This window comes from Humulus lupulus, chromosome 5 (assembly GCF_963169125.1).
Source record: "Humulus lupulus chromosome 5, drHumLupu1.1, whole genome shotgun sequence".
Taxonomy (NCBI): Eukaryota; Viridiplantae; Streptophyta; class Magnoliopsida; order Rosales; family Cannabaceae; genus Humulus; species Humulus lupulus.
This window is the reverse complement of record NC_084797.1, coordinates 203,702,127-203,721,034: the sequence shown is the minus strand read 5'-3', so window position 1 is coordinate 203,721,034 and position 18,908 is coordinate 203,702,127. Positions and strand designations below refer to the sequence as shown.

The 18,908-nt window shown below is 35.2% G+C and overlaps 1 protein-coding gene and 1 pseudogene across 1 annotated transcript; both read right to left on the bottom strand.

Annotated features, from left to right (window-relative positions):
* Positions 1 to 7,457: 7,457 nt before the first annotated feature.
* LOC133779872 (uncharacterized) lies at positions 7,458 to 9,998 on the bottom strand. Its single transcript, XM_062219771.1, has one exon. The coding sequence runs from the start codon at positions 9,996 to 9,998 to the stop codon at positions 7,458 to 7,460; it is 2,541 nt and encodes an 846-aa protein (XP_062075755.1).
* Positions 9,999 to 10,498: 500 nt separating this feature from the next.
* Positions 10,499 to 12,073, bottom strand: LOC133779871 (ankyrin repeat-containing protein BDA1-like; annotated as a pseudogene).
* Between the last annotated feature and the right edge of the window lie 6,835 nt (positions 12,074 to 18,908).

Genomic DNA, 18,908 nt, shown 5'->3' with positions numbered 1-18,908 from the left:
AGAGATCTTAGTTGAAATAGTAATATGTAATGCAGGAATGGAACATGGGAAAACAAGAATAATCTGTACAAGAACAGATAAGGGATTTACTTTCCAACGGTTCAAGCTTGTATTGTTTTCCTTTTCATCTGTTTTGAAAAACTAAAGGAACTTCCTACTTCTGGTCTCTATGACAAACTACCTTGTGCAATATGGACTACTTTTAAGGTCACTGTTCCCTTTACCACTTCAAGTTCATCAACAATTTATGGTAAATCTTTGTTCTCATTTTTGTGCAACACTAGCATAACTATTTATCTATGAGACTAGTAGTATCTGTGAACACAAATCCACCAAAGTGTTATGAACAAATATTTCATGCTTTGCTTTCTAAACTCAAACTTTTGCAAAGAAAAAACACAATTAGGACAACCATTAAAGAGAGAAAAGTTTCAACATGCCTAAAACTTAAGCCTAACCTGATGGAAAGTCGCAAACACTTGAAGGCAACCACCAATACTGAAGAGGTTATATGTACATATATATGCATGAATAATTCAATGATTTGAATCTGTCAGGTCTTCTAGCTAAGCTGGTATCAAATAATCGATTAAGACAGATACATACTAAGTTAGCATAGCGTAATTGAGAGACTATTACTTACCTGAGATTGATTTCTGTATGTGGCAATGCGCAAAGCGGTATTGCCTTCATCATCAGTCCACTGTAGAACCATATCCATATCAACACGCTGAAGCCATCCTAACAAGACTTCAAAAGCTTCAAACTTGTCATTCTTTGCTGCAACATGAAGGGCAGTTTCTCTTCGAATGGTCAAGTCTTGTATTGATCGGGGGTAGCTAGCTAAAATTTCTGCCAGAAGAACAACATTTCCTATTTCAGCTACATAATGCAAGGGAGTCTTCTTCCCTGCCTTTGACGCGGACAATGTTTCTGTCTATGGCTAAGAGATGAAGCGCTGTCTGGAATTTGTTGTTCTGTAAGGCAAGGTGCATTGGGATGAAGCCATATTGGTTTAGCTTCGATGAGCATGTTGGCTTTAATCTCATAATCTCTATGGAAAAATGGCTATGCCCTGCTGATGCAGCTATGTGCATAGGAGTATCAATGAAAGATATTTGATCAATACGATCTAAGATACATGGATCTTCATATATCACATCATAAAAGGCATCAATATCTCCCTCTTGAGCAGCTATTTTTAACCTCTGATCTGTCCTGAGAAGAAATAGAATTAGGCAGTTGAATATTACAGTTGGTGTAAATCTATGATTTTATTGTGATTTTCACCATATGTGATATCTGAATGTCTGATTAAGGTGGTAACCAATAAAATTTATACTTGCTTTCATTATTGTCATGAAAGGTAGTAGCTTTACTGAAATTTAAGACTGCACGAACTAGTAGCATTTACAGGATGCTCCAAATACTATGATTAGACCAACTGTTGGTTAGATGCAGATTATACTTCTGTTTTGAACTAAATCGTTCTGTTTTAAATGTTAAAAGCGAACAACAAAATTTTATAAGTTGTGCGGTCTAACCTTAAGTAGAGTTTAGATGCGTAGTCAGTTCGAAAAGACGCTCCTCCCATAGCTCCAGCAGCATGTAGCATATGTTTAATTTTGAAGGTGATTTACTACCTAAGAATCTTGAACATTGAAGAAGTAAAACAAGATTTAAAGAAATAACAAAGAGCAAGTAAAAGAAACACACCAAGCAATTTTTACAAGGTTCACCACTACACAAAGTAATGGCTAATGCTTGGGACCTAGTCCAGAAAAAGAATTCCACTAAGATATAAAATGCAAGTTCTACACAGTATCTCTGATTTTACAACCAAAATAGTAAACCATCTATACTTGTCTCTCTTGCAAAATTCCTTAGTTTGATCTATTTGAATCTTTACACTTGAACTCTTTCAGATCTAACTTTCTTCCAATACTCAGCCTGAAGAACAATCGCAGCTAGCCATGGATGAACACCCTCTGAAAATCAAGTTCTTCAACTTGTAAAAGAAAGACAACAAAAACAAACCATACGAAAAACCCCAAAAAACTCACCGAGCTGAGAAAAAACCAATTAACCAATTATAGATCTGAGTGCTAACCAACTCAAATACCCAGCCACACTCAAAACAGAAAATCGTTAGGAAAACTAATTAACTCGGCACACACTGAAAAAACGAAACCTAACAACACAGTCAATTAAAAATAACAGACACATTAAACTAAGTCACGTAAGCAAACAGACAATTATAACAATATCAAACTTCCAGATGCAACTGGAAAAATAGCAGATGAACCGAAATACTGTCAAAATACAAAATACAGATGCAACTGAAAAAGTAACAGGTGACTCATGAAATTGCCAAAATACAAAATACACAAAGTAAGACACTTACAATCTCCCCCTTGGCAATTTATGACCATTGCAAAACAAAACAACAAAATAAACGAAAAAAAAAACAAACACAACACCGAGGGACCACCCAAATCTCCCCCTCAATGATCATAAACGAGCCGAACGACGAAGTCTGCCACGCATGAGCTTTCGTGGAGGAGAAGATGAATGAGTAGAAGCAGATACAGGAGTGCCATCAGTAGCAGGAGCAAACTCCCCTGGACAGTATGCTGAACCTTATCAGAAACACAAGGAGACAACTCCCCCTGGACAGTATCCGGAACCTTAGCAGGAACACTAGGAGACAACTCCCCCTGGGATGGAGCCGGAGAATGAACAGCCTGAGGCAATGAACCATCCCCCTGAACAACAGATGGAGATTGAGACTGAATAACTTGTCGAAGTCCAGCCAACTGAGCCAAAACCTTGCGTTCAAATGCTTTGGAACACTGTTGAGATTGCAGAACTGAACTTTGAAGACTATCCAACTGGGATTGCTGAGAGTAAAGCATTTCAAACAACTTGTATTTCCATGAGGCAGGAGCTAAACCCTTCAAAAGAGGATACTTAAGTGGCTGAGGAGGAGGCACTGGTTTATAGGACTGAGGCTGAAACGATTTATCGAGAATCGGAAGAGGTAAGAAAACATCTTGAGAAGTAAACTTAGGATGAGCAGCCAAAGTAACCTTGCGAACCAAACAGGGATAAGGAAGAAAAAACCGACGACTCTTGGTAAGAAAAGCTTGATACACCCTGTCAAACATAAGCACAGACAAATCTATGGAAACCCCAGTGCCCACAGCAAATAGAAAACGCCCAATATCAGCAGTAACAGTTGAAGTATGAGAATTTGGAATCCAATTAGTGAGAGCAACCTTATGCAGAACACGATAAAAACTTGTTAATGAAGGAGTAGGAAAATCATTAGATACCTCATTCCAGCAAAAATCAGCTTGACCTGTCAACTCACGACCCACTAGGTTTAAATCAGGGGCAAATTCAGCATTGTAAACAGCATTAGAAACCAAAGGTATATTCAATAAACCCCGAATAGTGGAGGGAGCAAATGAAATACGTTTGCCCCTACAAAAAACAGTAAACTGATTTGGATGCTGAGCATCAAGTAAAGATTTTTCGATGTGAGAATAAAACTCCCTAACCAGATTTTGAGAAGGCATGACTAGACCAGAGACAGTGTGAACCCACTGTCGAGACTTGAGAATCTCAAGCAGCCTAGGAAAATCCTTTAACACTACAGAATGCTCAACATGCAAACGACGAAAAGACACATATTCTTTAAACCTTTTTTCAGCAAACCGATTGACAAAAAAATAGACAGAGTTCAAATCAGACTCACCACCAGCCGAGGAAGATTTGGAGTGCTTAAGATTTGATGGGAGACCACTAGATACCTTAGGCTTCTTACGAGGAGGAGGAGAAGGTATATGGTCAGAGGAAAGCTTAGGAGGTGAAGAAGAAGACCCAGCAAGATTAAGGGAGGCTCGAGTAACTCGACAAAGAACCTGAGCAGACTCACGAGAGGGTGTTTTCTTTTGGGCAATAGACTTCACCCGAGACCCACGAAAAGAACAAGATGGAACAATGGAAGGAGTAGATGCATCAGGGGAAAACACACCAGGAGGACAACCAGAGAGATGAGCAGGGGGAATACCTGGCGAGGAAGAGGCTAACGGAGGCTGAGAAGACACGGACGGCTGAACGGGAGGAACATACGAAGGAACAAGGAGAGCCTCTTCCATGACACCTGCAGGAACCTGAGACCTAACTTTGACACATGGAGAAGATATTAGACACAAAAGGAGAAACAAAATAGGGCAGAATAGGAACAGACGGATGAACGTCATGTATTTAAAGAAAAAAAATCCCCAAGTCCATATTTGGCAAAAAGAAAAAAAACAAAACAAAAGAAGCCTGTGCAACAAGATACCAGGAAAACAATATTGAAAAAAAACGTAAAAAAAAACATGACAAAAATCCAAACAGATAAAAAAAACACAAATTTCCACAGGGCCACAAAAAAAATGATAAAGCCACACAGAAAAAAAATAGAAAAAGCAGGAGAAGAATGAACAAAAAATAGTAAAGACCAGAGAAAAGAAAACAAGAATTTCAAGTTAGTGGCAATACAAAAAAGTCTCAAAATGAAGCAAGATGATTTCTAAAAAGAGATTTCAACAGAATGTTGAGCTAGAATTCTTCATTAGTGTGTGCAAGTGTTCTCATGTGAGCTAAAAAGCTCACTCCCTCAAAAGAATTTGAATCACTTTTCTTGAATTTTTTTTAATAGTATTATTTTTTTTTTGTAAAATCCCTTTTTTTTAAAACACTCTGGGTTTTTCTGAAGAGAACCAGCAGAGGCTTTCACTCTTTGTCAGAGATGTAGCCGTCATCTTTAGTCAGAAAAGTCAAATGAGAAGGAGCAGACTACTAAATGACTAAAGGACCACAAGATAGCTCTTCCCATTGCATCCAACAAAGGTAGCCTTTTCTGCTGAGAAGAATGAAGAGCTCAACCAAACAAACTGGAAATCAAACAAGAGAAAAAAAAAACTTGCTTCAGAAGACAATGTAACCACCACACAAAAAAAAAAAAAACTAAAAAAATGAGCTTCTCTGGACAGTACTAGATCAAATCATACAAACTCCAATGCATTTTCTAAGATGACCAAAAGTCTGTGAACTCAGCGGCTTAGTAAATAAATCAGCTAATTGGGCCTCTGTGGAAACATGGGAGAAAACAAGAACTTTGGATTCAACCAAGTCTCTAATAAAATGATAGCGAATATCAATATGTTTTGTTCTGGAATGTTGCACAGGATTCTTAGAAATATTAATTGCACTTGTGCTATCACAATAGATAGTCAAAGTTTCTTGGGGAAAACCATAGTCACTAAGCATTTTGTTCATCCAAATTAATTGAGTACAACAACTACCAGCAGCTATATATTCTGCCTCAGCAGTAGATAATGAAATAGAGTTTTGTTTTTTACTCAACCAAGACACAAGATTGTTCCCAAGATAAAAACACCCACCAGATGTGCTTTTTTTATCATCTAGACTCCCTGCCCAATCAGAATCACTATAACCAACAAGAGACATATCAGTGTCACACGTATACCAAAGACCAAACTCTAAGGTACCAGCAACATACTTCATGATTCGTTTAACAGCAGTAAAATGAGACTCAGTGGGATTAGACTGATATCTAGCACACAGATCAACACTGAAACATATATCTGGGCGACTAGCAGTAAGATAGAGAAGGCTACCTATCATACTACGGAACAGAGTTGGATCAACAGGTTTCCCAGATTCATCACGTGAGAGCTTTGTTAAGGTACCTATGGGTGTCTTAGCATGTTTAGAATTTTCTAGCCCAAATTTTTTCAACATGTTTAGAGCATACTTGCTCTGGGAAAGGAAAATGCCATTATCTAACTGACGAATCTGTAATCTTAGAAAGAAACTTAAATCACCAATCATACTCATCTCAAACTCTTTTTTCATAATGTCAACAAATTTAGGGATTTCATTAGGACAGGTAGAACCAAAAATGATATCATCCACGTAAATCTGAGCAATGAATAAACCTTTGGAAAGGTGTTTGATAAAAAGAGTTTGATCAGCATTGCCCCTAATAAAACCATGTGTGAGAAGATAAGAGGTAAGTTTTTCATACCAGGCCCGTGGTGCTTGTTTGAGACCATACAAGGCCTTCTTAAGTTTGTAAACATGTTGAGGAAGATGAGGATCAATGAATCCCTGAGGTTGCTCAACATAGACTTCCTCTTGAAGTAATCCATTCAAGAAGGCACTCTTCACGTCCATTTGATGAAGTTTGATTTGTAACTGACAGGTTATAGCAAGAAGTAACCGAATTGATTCAAGGCGAGCAACAAGGGCAAAAGTTTCTTCAAAATCAATGCCTTCAACCTGTTTGTAGTCTTGAGCAACAAGTCGAGCTTTGTTTCTAGTTACAGTTCCAAACTCATCTGATTTGTTCTTGAAAATCCATTTTGTTCCTACAATATTCTTCCCTTCTGGTCTGTCCACCAAATCCCATACTTCATTTCTTTGAAACTGTAAAAGTTCTTCTTGCATTGCTGCAACCCAATGCTCATCAGAAAGAGCTTGTTTGACATTCTTTGGCTCAATGTTAGATAGATAACATAAATGAGAGATTTCATTGGTAACCTTTCTTCTGGTAACCATAGATGCTGAAGGATCACCAATGACAACAGTAGGAGGGTGTGCTTTTTGAATCCATGATGGAGGCCCCTTTTTATATAGCCTGGCTGGTGAAAGTTGATGAGAATATTCAACTGACTGTTCAGACTCTGGACTATCAACAACCACATCTTCAGATTCTCCAGATGGCTCTGTATGATCAGTAGAGGAAGAATTTGAGGGTGAACTGGAAATATTAGGCATGAGAACTTGTGAATGAGGTACCAAGGCAGGTATTGAACAATCATCATCATTATCAAGATCATCTGACAAATCCTCTGTGTCATCAAAACGAACATTGACAGACTCCATGACAGTGTTAGTTCGTTTATTAAACACACGATATGCACGACTATTAGGAGAATAACCGAGAAACATACCTTTGTCACTCTTGGAGTCAAATTTTCCAAGATAGTCTCTATCATTCAAATATAACAGGTACAACCAAAAATCTTCAAGTAATTCAGATTAGGAGTTTTACCTTTCCACAATTCATAAGCTGTTTGAGTAGTACCAGTTCTGAGATGCATACGATTACTAATGTAGCAGGCAGTGTTAACAACTTCTGCCCAAAATCTTTGAGAAATCCCCTTGGCATTCAACATAACTCTGGCCATTTCTTGAAGAGTTCTGTTCTTGCATTCTACAACTCCATTTTGCTGAGGAGTTTTTGGAGCAGAAAATTCATGTGCAATGCCCATGTGATCAAAAAATTCAGCGAATAAAACATTTTTCAAACTCTTTGCCATGGTCGCTTATGATTTTAAACACTTTAGCTATCTTTAAGACTTTCTCATTATGAAGTCTTAAACACAAGGCAGAAAACACTTCGAAGGTATCTGACTTCTCTCGAATAAACTAAACCCAGGTATATCGAGTGTAGTCATCAACAACACCATCACATACCTTTTTCCATTGAGACTTTCTGTCTGCATAGGACCCATCAAGTCAATGTGTAACAACTCAAGAGCTCTATTCGTGAGAAGCATCTTAATGGGAGGATGAGAAGATCTTACTTGTTTGCCTTGCTGACATGGACCACACACTCGTTCTCTGCTAACTTTGAAATCAGGAACCCCTCTAACAGCCTTAAGTTTAACCAACTTCCTTAAATCTCTGTAATTCAGATGACCAAGTCTATAATGCCATAAGTCAGACTTGTCTAATGAAACTCTAGTGCACACTTCAATATTGTTTAGCATGTAGCAGTTATCATTAGACCTTGTTCCAGACAAAACAGAACACCCATCAGTAGACTTTACAAGACATGTGGACTTGGAGAAACTCACAGTATAGTGATCATCACACAGCTGACTTATGCTTAAGAGATTTGCTTTCAGTCCCTTAACATAAAGCACATCTTTGACCACAGGAAGATTTTTAAGCACAAGATCTCCTCTCCCAAGAATTGCTCCCTTGTTGCCATCTCCAAAAGTGACCAGTCCTTCAGTCCCTTCTTTGTAGTTATTCAGCAACTGTTTATTGCCAGTCATGTGCTTGGAACATCCACTATCAAAGTACCACTGATCATCCTTAAAAGCAGAAAGAGATGTATGTGCCACTAGAACAGAAACACCTTTTTCTTCCTGAGAGCAGCTTGTTAGCTTTGGTCTCCAAACCTCCTTATACTCTTTTCCTTCAGCAAGGGGTGATCTAGATGTATTTACTTGACTTCCTACCAAGTTTCTAAGGTAAGATTGAAGCAGATAACATCTTGGTCTAATATGGCCATGACGATTACAGAAATGGAAAATTGGAATGAACTTCTGTTTCTTTTCACTAGAAGATTTTATGATATTAGATCCATTCCTCTGACTGCCAGATGCATCAATAACAGTGTGTGTTTTATCTGCAGCAGATGAAACAAGAGATTCACCAATGGTAAGGTTGTCTCCCTTTTTGTATAACAGCTTGCAACCAATAGATGTCCTGTTTCCATAGGGTTTCTGAAGATGAAACTGATGATTTAAGGCAGCTGTTCCTGGAGGTATTGACTCCAAAGATTGTTTGGCTCGAACGAGATCAGCTTGAACAGCATACAACTTTTCTTCCTTCTTTTCTAATTCTTCGGTCAGGTGTTTTATTTCAGCTTCAAGCTTGGAGTTGGCCATGTTAAGAGAAGTATTTCGTTCTTCAAGGAGTTTTACTTTTTGAACCATAGTCAGCCATTGTTGATACATTTGCTCATAAGCAGTTTGCTGATCAAGACTGTCAGCTTCAGAGCAGCTGCTCTCATTATCCCCAGCTTCATTTTCAACTGCCTCTTCTTTGGCCAGAAAAGCAATGACATTTCTCTCATGATCTGAAAACTCACTGCAACTCCCATCTTTCTCTTCTTCACTGTCACTCCAGGTTGTAACAAGGGCCTTCTTCTTTTTCTGAGTGTTAGCACATTCAGCCTGTATGTGTCCAAACCCATCACATTCTCTACACTGAATCCCCCTATTCTTTTTGTCTTGAATCTGACTCGTTTTCTGATTAGTAGGAAAGTTCTTCTTGAAGATATTCTCTTTCTTGTTAAAAGTATTCTTCCTCATATTCTTTCTTAAGAACTTTGCGTAATTCCTAGTAAGGAGAGCAACTTTCTCTTCTGTTAAAGTATCAAACATTTCTCCTTCTTGGTCACGAGTTTCTTTTAAAACAAAAGCCAAGCTACCTCCAGTCTTCTCAGTTTCCTTGTCTTTCACTTTCTTTCCCTTATTCCATCTTTTGAGGGTTAATTCATAATTCTGTAGAGAACCAATCAGTTCATCCAGATCCATATCTTCAACATCATGCACTTCCTCAATAGATGTGAGTTTGGCTTTGAATCTCCTTGGAAGAGACCCAAGAACCTTCCTTACAAGCTTATTGTTTGAGTAAGTCTCTCCTAGAGCATAAGACTCATTAGAAATATCACACAACTTAGCATGAAAATCAGCAATCGAATCTTCTTCATCCATGGTAAGATTTTTGAATTCTCTGGCTAAGGATCTCAGTCTTGACTTCTTGATAGCCGAAGTACCCTCATTCTTGATCTTCAACTTATCCCATGCTTCCTTAGCAATCTCACAATTTGCAACCACTTTCATATGATTAGTGGAAACAGCATTGAAAATGGCATTGAGAGCTTTAGAGTTAAAGTTGGCCTTCTCAATTTCATCAGTTGTCCACTTGCTCGCAGCCTTAGCAATATCAACATTTCCAACAATCTCAGTTGGGGGTGTCCAACCCTCAGAAACAGCCATCCAAACCCGTTCGTCTATAGATTTAAGATAAGCTCTCATCTTTGTTTTCCAATAAGGATAGTTAGCCCCTTCAAGCATGGGAGGTCTGGTGGTAGATCCTCCTTCTCTAAACATATCCATGACTATCAACACAACAAAAGAAACACACAAAGCTCTCGTAGATGACACTAGGAGAGGGTAAGATGGATCAACGAAACAAAAAAAAAATCAAAGGCAAACGAATCACCTAAACTGAAACACCCAGGAAACAGTAATAAAGAATTATAGAATGCTCTGATACCAAAATGAAGGTGATTTACTACCTAAGAATCTTGAACATTGAAGAAGTAAAACAAGATTTAAAGAAATAACAAAGAGCAAGTAAAAGAAACACACTAAGCAATTTTTACAAGGTTCACCACTACACAAAGTAATGGCTAATCCTTGGGACCTAGTCTAGAAAAAGAATTCCACTAAGATATAAAATGCAAGTTCTACACAGTATCTCTGATTTTACAACCAAAACAGTAAATCATCTATACTTGTCTCTCTTGCAAAATTCCTTAGCTTGATCTATTTGAATCTTTACACCTGAACTCTTTCAGATCTAACTTTCTTCCAATACTCAGCCTGAAGAACAATCACAGGTAGCCATGGATGAACACCCTCTGAAAATCAAGTTCTTCAACCTGTAAAAGAAAGACAACAAAAACAAACCATACGAAAAACCCCAAAAAACTCAACGAGCTGAGAAAAAACCAATTAACCAATTATAGATCTGAGTTCTAACCAACTCAAATACCCAGCCACACTCAAAACAGAAAATCGTTAGGAAAACTAATTAACTCGGCACACACTGAAAAAACGAAACATAACAACACAGTCAATTAAACATAACAGACACATTAAACTAAGCCACGTAAGAAAACAGACAATTATAACAATATCAAACTTCCAGATGCAACTGGCAAAATAGCAGATGAACCAAAATACTGTCAAAATACAAAATACAGATGCAACTGAAAAAGTAATAGATGACTCATGAAATTGCCAAAATACAAAATACACAAAGTAAGACACTTACAAATTTCTATGCCCTCCAACTTGCTTTCATTCTGTAAGATATCCAGGGCAGTTAAACCGTCCAAGTTCTTGGAGTTTACATCTACCTTTGAATTTAGTAGCCATTTTACTACCTTCATAATGCATAAAAACAAAATAACTCAGTGCAGTAGAATGAGCCATACACTTTATAGTCAAAGACTCCTAGTGCCTGTATTTTCTAGGAAGGGAAGCCACATTTTATATTCAAAACTAAACTTTGAAGTAACACGAGAGCCCAAAACACTAGGGGAGAATCTTGCTATCAACTGTAGGTATTTGCTTGCTTGGAATATAAGGACAAGATAGCTGACCTGACTTTGATATCTTGATGCTGCAACGTGAAGCAGTGTTACCATCCTCATCCCTCCAGTTCAAAATCTTCTTCTCAAACCGATACACTTCCTCATAGCATACTTCTGTAAGCCATCCAAGAAGGATCTCAAAGGCTTCAACTTTGTCATTTTTCAAAGCAATATGCAAAGCAGTCTCGTTCCGAATTGTGACATCTTCGAAGGATTTTGGACAAGCTGATAAGAAAACAATCAAGAGTTCCAAATCTCCTTGTTTGGCTACATGGTGCAAGGGAGTTATGCTTTCCCTTCCGTGTACACGAACAAGGTCTCTATCGATATCTAGAAACCGAAGCACCATTTGGGATTTCCCATTTTGTAGAGCTAAGTGCAAAGGGCTAAATTGATCTTGATTTAGCTTTCTAGCCAAGGATGGCTTTAATCTCATAATTTCCATGGAAAAATGTATTTGCCCTTCAAATGCAGCTATGTGTAAAGAATTATCAATGAATAAGAGCTCGTCATCAAAGCTTTGTAAAACTTGTGAAGACTCTCCAATGACTGAGTACAAGACACTAATATCTCCTTCTTGAGCTGCCTTTCTCAACTTCTTGTCCATTCTAAGATACTCAAGCTACTCAACCAATGCTTTGAAGTATATTCAGATGCAAACTAATAATATCTAATTCGTTATTGGTAGCTTTTCAACATCGGTTCTTCAATACAAATATATAATGTTGAGAAAAAAAGAGAGCTTAAAAGTCTACACAAATGAAGTACTGAAATATGAAATATTCTAGGACATAATGATACAAAATTTCCTCTAACCATATATTTATATAATTGAAAAGTGACTCAAATATGTGTGTGCGTGCGCTTATATATATAAATATAGGACTGCTAATAGCTTCATTCTGTAAGGTTCTATGTATATGATTAGAACATTCCAGGAAGCAGGAACTATAGAGAAAATATGATCAAGAGACCAAATACGAAACAAGAGATGTAATTAGAATTGGTATAAATAAAATAAAGAGCATAAAAGGATAATAAATTGGTATAATTCTCTAGAGAATAAAACAAAAGTACAACATGCAACTTCCTAGCTATTTTTTTTAAAATGGTCCACCTATGCTTGGTTTACTTGGATTTGAACGACCTTCTCTGGTCAGTCAATTGATTTGTCTTTTTTCTCATGAATCTAGATAGCAATTTACATATGTTTGGACTCAAAATACAACAGTCATTTCATTAAGTCATCCGAGAAACTAACATTTAATTTTTGAATGTATAAACATATGAAAAGAATGTTTCATCAAAATAAAAATAAAAGACATACAAAGTCAACCTTCAGACAAAGTCTAGCTTTCTTCTGAAAAGCGAATAAAAACGTGTATTACGGTTTTTTTATTTTTTATTTTTATATTTTAGTGTACAAATAGGAGACTTTTGAATGGTTGACGTTCTGGCATGTTGGCATGGTATATAAAATAAGTTCATATTTTACTATGTTTGTTAATGTACAAGTGATCAGAAAGTTGTTAACAAAAGGCAAAAATACTAGTCATATTTATAATCGGTACAAATTAGATAATAGCATATAGATGGAAGTAGATGGTGAGTTTTGCATTGTAGTTGGTGAAATTAATTTTGTCAGTTGAATACTAAGCCTATTCTTTTCAAAGAAAGAAAAAAGAATACTAATCCTATTGTTGCTATTGGCCACAAGACTTGCGGACATATAATTGCATCAAGTTATTTACTATTTTCTTCACATATAGGTTGGCAGTTCCAATGATTTTAGAGCTTTATTAAAATTAATCTCTTCATTGGAAGGTGTGACTTTTGGAAGTATGGAAAAGGAGGAGGGAAAGGGGTGGTGGGTGGAGAACCAAAATCCTTTGTTTGTCAAGAGAAAAAATAAGGAGAGGAGAGATGGAATGGAGGGATGAACTCTCTCTCAAAATCCTCCAAAATGAACTCTTTCAAAAAATGAAGAATTTTAGAGTAACACAATTTTTTTATAGAAAATTACATACACACCCTTCAATAAAAATCAAACATATATTATATACTATTAATAAATAATTTAGTAATTTTGCATTTAAATTTTAAATTCATTCTCATCTCTCCCCTCTCAATACCAAACATGAAAGAATACTCCTCCATCCATCATCCTTTCTATCCTTCCAACATGTTTTCATTCTTGTCAAACATAGTGTAAAACTAAACAAAGATTTTGGAAATTTGAACGGAAAAATATTTATTCAATAGCTAAAATTTGGAAATCTATGCACATAGTTCAATTTTGAAAAAATACCTAATATTTTCCCTGGCTCTCTCAGTCTCTCATCTTCTCTCTCTCACGAGCACTCTCTCATCTCTCAATTTCTTTGTCTTGCTCTCTCATTCTCGCTGCAATCTTCATCATTAAATTTTTTTACATTGCTTAAATTGAAATTTGTATAGATTTCAATATATTTTGGTTTAAATTCATGGGTTGATCTTGATTTGTATTGATGGAATATTGGGATTTGTTGAAAATTAGCCAGTTATATGATTAGTTAACTAAAATTACCCTTTAATTATATTTTGTTTAATTCTACCCATTTTTTCCCCACACTTCCAAAAATGCCCTTGACCATTACCATTTTCTCTAACCTTGTACCCCACGACAATAACCATTCTCTCAACCTTGCCAATCAATCCTAGCCTCCATGATCAGCACTCTACCACCACAACTCCACCACGAAAACCACCACAACTCCACCACAACGCCACCACACGTCCACCGCAGCTTTGCCATTGTCATCAATAGAGTCATTGACATCATAACCTTCTACGACGTTCTACAACCACGGTTCCGCCACCACAGCTCCACCACGAAGCCACCGCGCCTCCACTGCTGGTATAGTTATAGGTATAGGATTTTTTTTACTGAGATATTGACATAAGAGCTGTTTGAAGTTTGGTTCATTAATGTCTTTTGTATCTTTGTGTAGAATGTTAAAAATCTTTCATTAGTTTACTTTTTCACGTGAACTATGCTTAATATATGTTTATATTTCAGTAATATATAAATGATTATTATAGATTCATAGCCTTTGTTAATGTATGTTTTGTTGCATCTTTATTCAAAATAAATTCTTACCGTATATACTGTGATGTATGCCATGTGTTTGTGAAAATGTCTATGATATATATCTCTCTTATACATAATGAATACAATTGTCATCATACCATCATCACCATATATTTATAAAATTCAATACAAATGAAACTCAATTATTTGTCTTTGGCCTTGAGTAAAATTTTCATGTTAGATAGCTACTCCTTGACAACCTATCATCATCAGATTAGTTGGTGGCAGGTATCTAGTTGGATTTTACATTCACAGGAGGAGATACTCTTATGGTAACAGACTCTACCATTTACTTCATTCTTTCCATTTTTTTTTTATGCATAAGACACTGAATAGAAATCTAACATGTTTTTATTACTAACAAATGTCCTCTTGGTATAAAATTTAAATGCATAAGAAATTGAATAGAACTTGAAGAAAATACTGACTTGGAACACAAATACAGAGTAGATCACTTTATACAGAACAAAAGCATTGTTCTTGCGATTAACAAATATATAAAATATGTGAGTTAATAGGACTGTAGCTCAATGGCTTTGCCTATAACTGTTTCTTACATGTTTTTTGTTGGTTGTTATATTCATCTCTTGAACATTGTAACACTGGTTTTAATTTGGAAGAGTTTATTTTAAATTTTAAAGAGTCATGATTCAAATTTTAAGCCTAATAGTTTAAGAGTCATAGACTCAAATTTTAAGCATAGAATTTTAAAAATAAATGCTAGTGGATTAACTTTTAAACTTAAAGGTTTAAATTTTAAGACATTAAAGATTTGTGGTTTAAAATTTAAGTCTAGGAGTTTAAATTTTAAGTCCAATGATTTAAATTAAAAAACTAATGGTTTAAATTTTTAGTCATTGAATGTTTGTGGTTTAAATTACGTTGTAAAATAACATTAATATCTTCATGCTAAACATGTTTTTCATTACTTTGATTCTTCTTATTGCGTCACAAATATTATTGAGACCTAGTTTTGCAAAAATGCTAAACATATAAGTTCAAGGAATAAGCTCACTTGGTTGTGTTATTTTTTATTACAGGAAATGGACAAAATAATCTTGTTTGTAGTTTTTAACAGAAGATGGAATGCAAACAACAAATATGTTGATCATGAAGTCAAAATTTTGATGGTGGAAAATGATATTAAGTACTTGGAATTGGTAGAAAAGATATACAAAGAGCTCAGTTTGAATGAAAATTTGATTTCAACAAATATGCTTTTTTTTTGCCAATCACAACTTGTGGTCAAAATTTTTAATCAATAAAGAAATTTGGTTTAAATTTTAAGCCTAGTTGTTTAAATTTAAAAGCTAGTGGTTTAAATTTTAAACGTAATGGTTAAAGAGAGTATGTTTATGATTCAAGCCTAAAGAATTAAAACTTAAACCTTGTGGATTAAATTTTGATGCCATTTAAGTTTAGTGGTTCATATTTTAAGCCATTTAATGCTTGTGGTTTAAATTTTAAGGCTTGTGGTTTAAATTTAAGACTTAATGGTTTAAATTTAAAGCTTATTGGTTTAAATTTAAAACATTGTGGCTTAAAGAGACTTGGATTATAATTCAAGCTTAATGTATAAAAATTTATAAATTGTGGTTTAAATTTTATGTCATTTAGTCTTGTGGTTTGAAATTTGATGCCATTTAGCCTTGTGGTTCAAAATTTGATGCCATTTAGTTTAAAATTATAAAGATTTTGGATTAGACTCACACATTACATTATATAGATCAAAGAGAGTATGTTTATGATTTAAACCTAAATGATTAAAACTTAAACCTTGTGGATTAAATTTTGATGCCATTTAAGTTTAGTGGTTCATAGTTTAAGCCATTTAAGACTTGTGGTATAAATTTTAAGGCAAGTGGTTTAAATTTTATGCCAAGTGGTTTAAATTTTAAGCCTTGTGGTTTAAATTTAAAGCTTAGTGGTTTAAATTTAAAGCTTATTGGTTTAAATTTAAAACACTGTGGTTTAAATGGTCTTGATTTATAATTAAAACTTGATAGATAAAAATTTATAAATTGTGGTTTAAATTTGATGCTATTTAGCCTTGTGGTTCAAGATTTGATGCCATTTGGTTTAAAATTATAAAGATTTCGGATTACACTCACACATTACATTATATAGATTAAAGAGAGTATATTTATGATTTAAGCCTAAATTTTAAATAGTCATTGTTTAGACTTTAAAGAATTGTATTTTAAATTTTAATCCTTCAAGATTATATTTTACAGTATCATGGTTTAAATTTCGTTAGTGTTATTTATTATTGTAATCGTTACACTTCATACAACAAATTAAACAATACAATATATATATATATATATAAAGATTTCAAAATGGGGTAGAAATGATATTTTGAAATTAGTAATATGGGGAAATGTTGAACTAGGACTCTAATTACCGCACCGCGGCGCAGAGGAACTATGGAAATTTGAGCCACGGCGCGCAGTCGGCGAGAAAAATAATGCAAATTTGATGTATCTGGGCGCCGCAGCTCGCAAATATATGGGCCGCGGCGCCCAGATTTAAATTTAAAGCGTAGTTGTTTAAATTTTTAAGGCTTGTAGTTTAAATTTGAAGGCAAGTGGTTTAAATTTTATGTCTTGTGATTTAAATTTAAAGCATTAAAGCTTAGTGATTTAAATTTCAAACCTAGGGGTTTAAAGATACTTGATTTATAATTTAAGCTTAAATTTATAAAAATTTATAAATTGTGGTTTAAATTTGATGCCATTTAAGCCTTGTGGTTCTGTAATGACCCACTAATCTAGACTTTTGGACCATTAATGAAACTATACATACAATCCTTAATAGAACTTACTTTTACGAAAATACCATAATTTTATTAAGTAACTTGTAAAAATAAGAGTTACTTACAAAATAAATACAAAGAAGGATATGGGATCCCATTGTCTTTAAAAACAAAACATGATTTAAAATAACAAGACATTACATAAATAGTGCGGAAAATACATGTAAAAAAGACATAAAACGAAACTACATCCTCGAATCGAATAACTCTCGGCTCCTTGACTCCATTCACCATCGATACACATCCTCTAAGCGTCCATGAATCTTACCGCCTCTTAAAGCTATTTTCCTGCACATAAAACAAAAAGGAATGAGCCTGATGCCCAGCAAAGAAAAATCTAACACATAGTCATAAACATAATTTCATAAGAAACATAAAGACTTAACATAATACATATAACATACACTTATTATAATGGCCATTATTACTTGGGGTCCCATAGACTAAACAAGCATATGCCCATGAGATTAGTGGGGTCCTACTAGCTAAGTAGGTCATATGCCCATAACCCATTTGGGGTCTTGTTAGTCATTTGGGTCATATGCCCAAGCCTACAAACATACATGCATACATATCATAACACATTTAATAACATAAAACATAAGATAACATAAGCATATAACATATTGATTCTAGCCTATTTTCCTTACCAAAGTTACCGGGTTATGTGGACTGAGTTGGGACTTTTTGGAACACTCCTAATAACCATTAGAAAGAGTGAGTCTAAAGAAGAAAAGAGATGAAATGAAAGGGATGGAAAGACTAAACCATTTTAAAAACATGCTTACCGAAACTTATGTGCTCAAGAACTTAGTTTTCCTAACCAAAATAAGAATGAGGTTAGGGAACTGAATAGAAGGCTATGAGAAAGAAAATAACATAAAACAATGAGCTAGAGTTTTGGTTTACCTCAAAGACTTGAAAGACCAATCTACACCACAACCGAAATACTATAGAACCTCACTTCCCAAAGTGTTTGATAAGCTTATGATTTCCCCACCCAAGTGTTTAACTCTCACACTCTCCTAACACTTGCAGCTTCTGAACTTAGAGTAAAAGGTGAATAATGGCTGGGTACTAGGTCCTATTTATAGAGTTTAGGAATGAAAGGATCTTGATTTTACTTGAATAAAATAATAGCTTTTTAGGTGAAAATAATTTGAATAATCGTTCAGCAGAGGCTGAAGACTCGTTTAGAAAGATGCTGGACTTATCAAGAGTTTGAATGGCTGAAAGGAAAAGAATTCAAAAACATTTGAAAATACACTGAAGGAGGCGGTATATCGCCCCCTGTAGGCGATATATCGCCTGGGCCAGTATGCCCGAGGTGATCGTGCATCGTCTCGTGTTTTCCGTATCTACGTGCTGCGATATATCGCCCCCTATAGCTGCGATATATCGGCACACGCTGATTAATTAAACACGAAATTACACATTTTTAGCTAAGTTTGAATGGAGTAAACAGCCTTGACTAAGCCCTCAACGTATTCAAAGCTGCTGACTGACCCTAATGCATTCAAACTTTACTCCTTATTAAATTTAATCCTCCAAAATACTTAATCTTTAATTACCCATTCATAACATGTGCTTAAAATCCTATTGGTTGATATCTAAACCTTATAGTATAATAAATATTATTCTTAATATCAGTCATATAATCAAACCTTAGGTTATACTTAATATTCTTAAACTATAGGTTA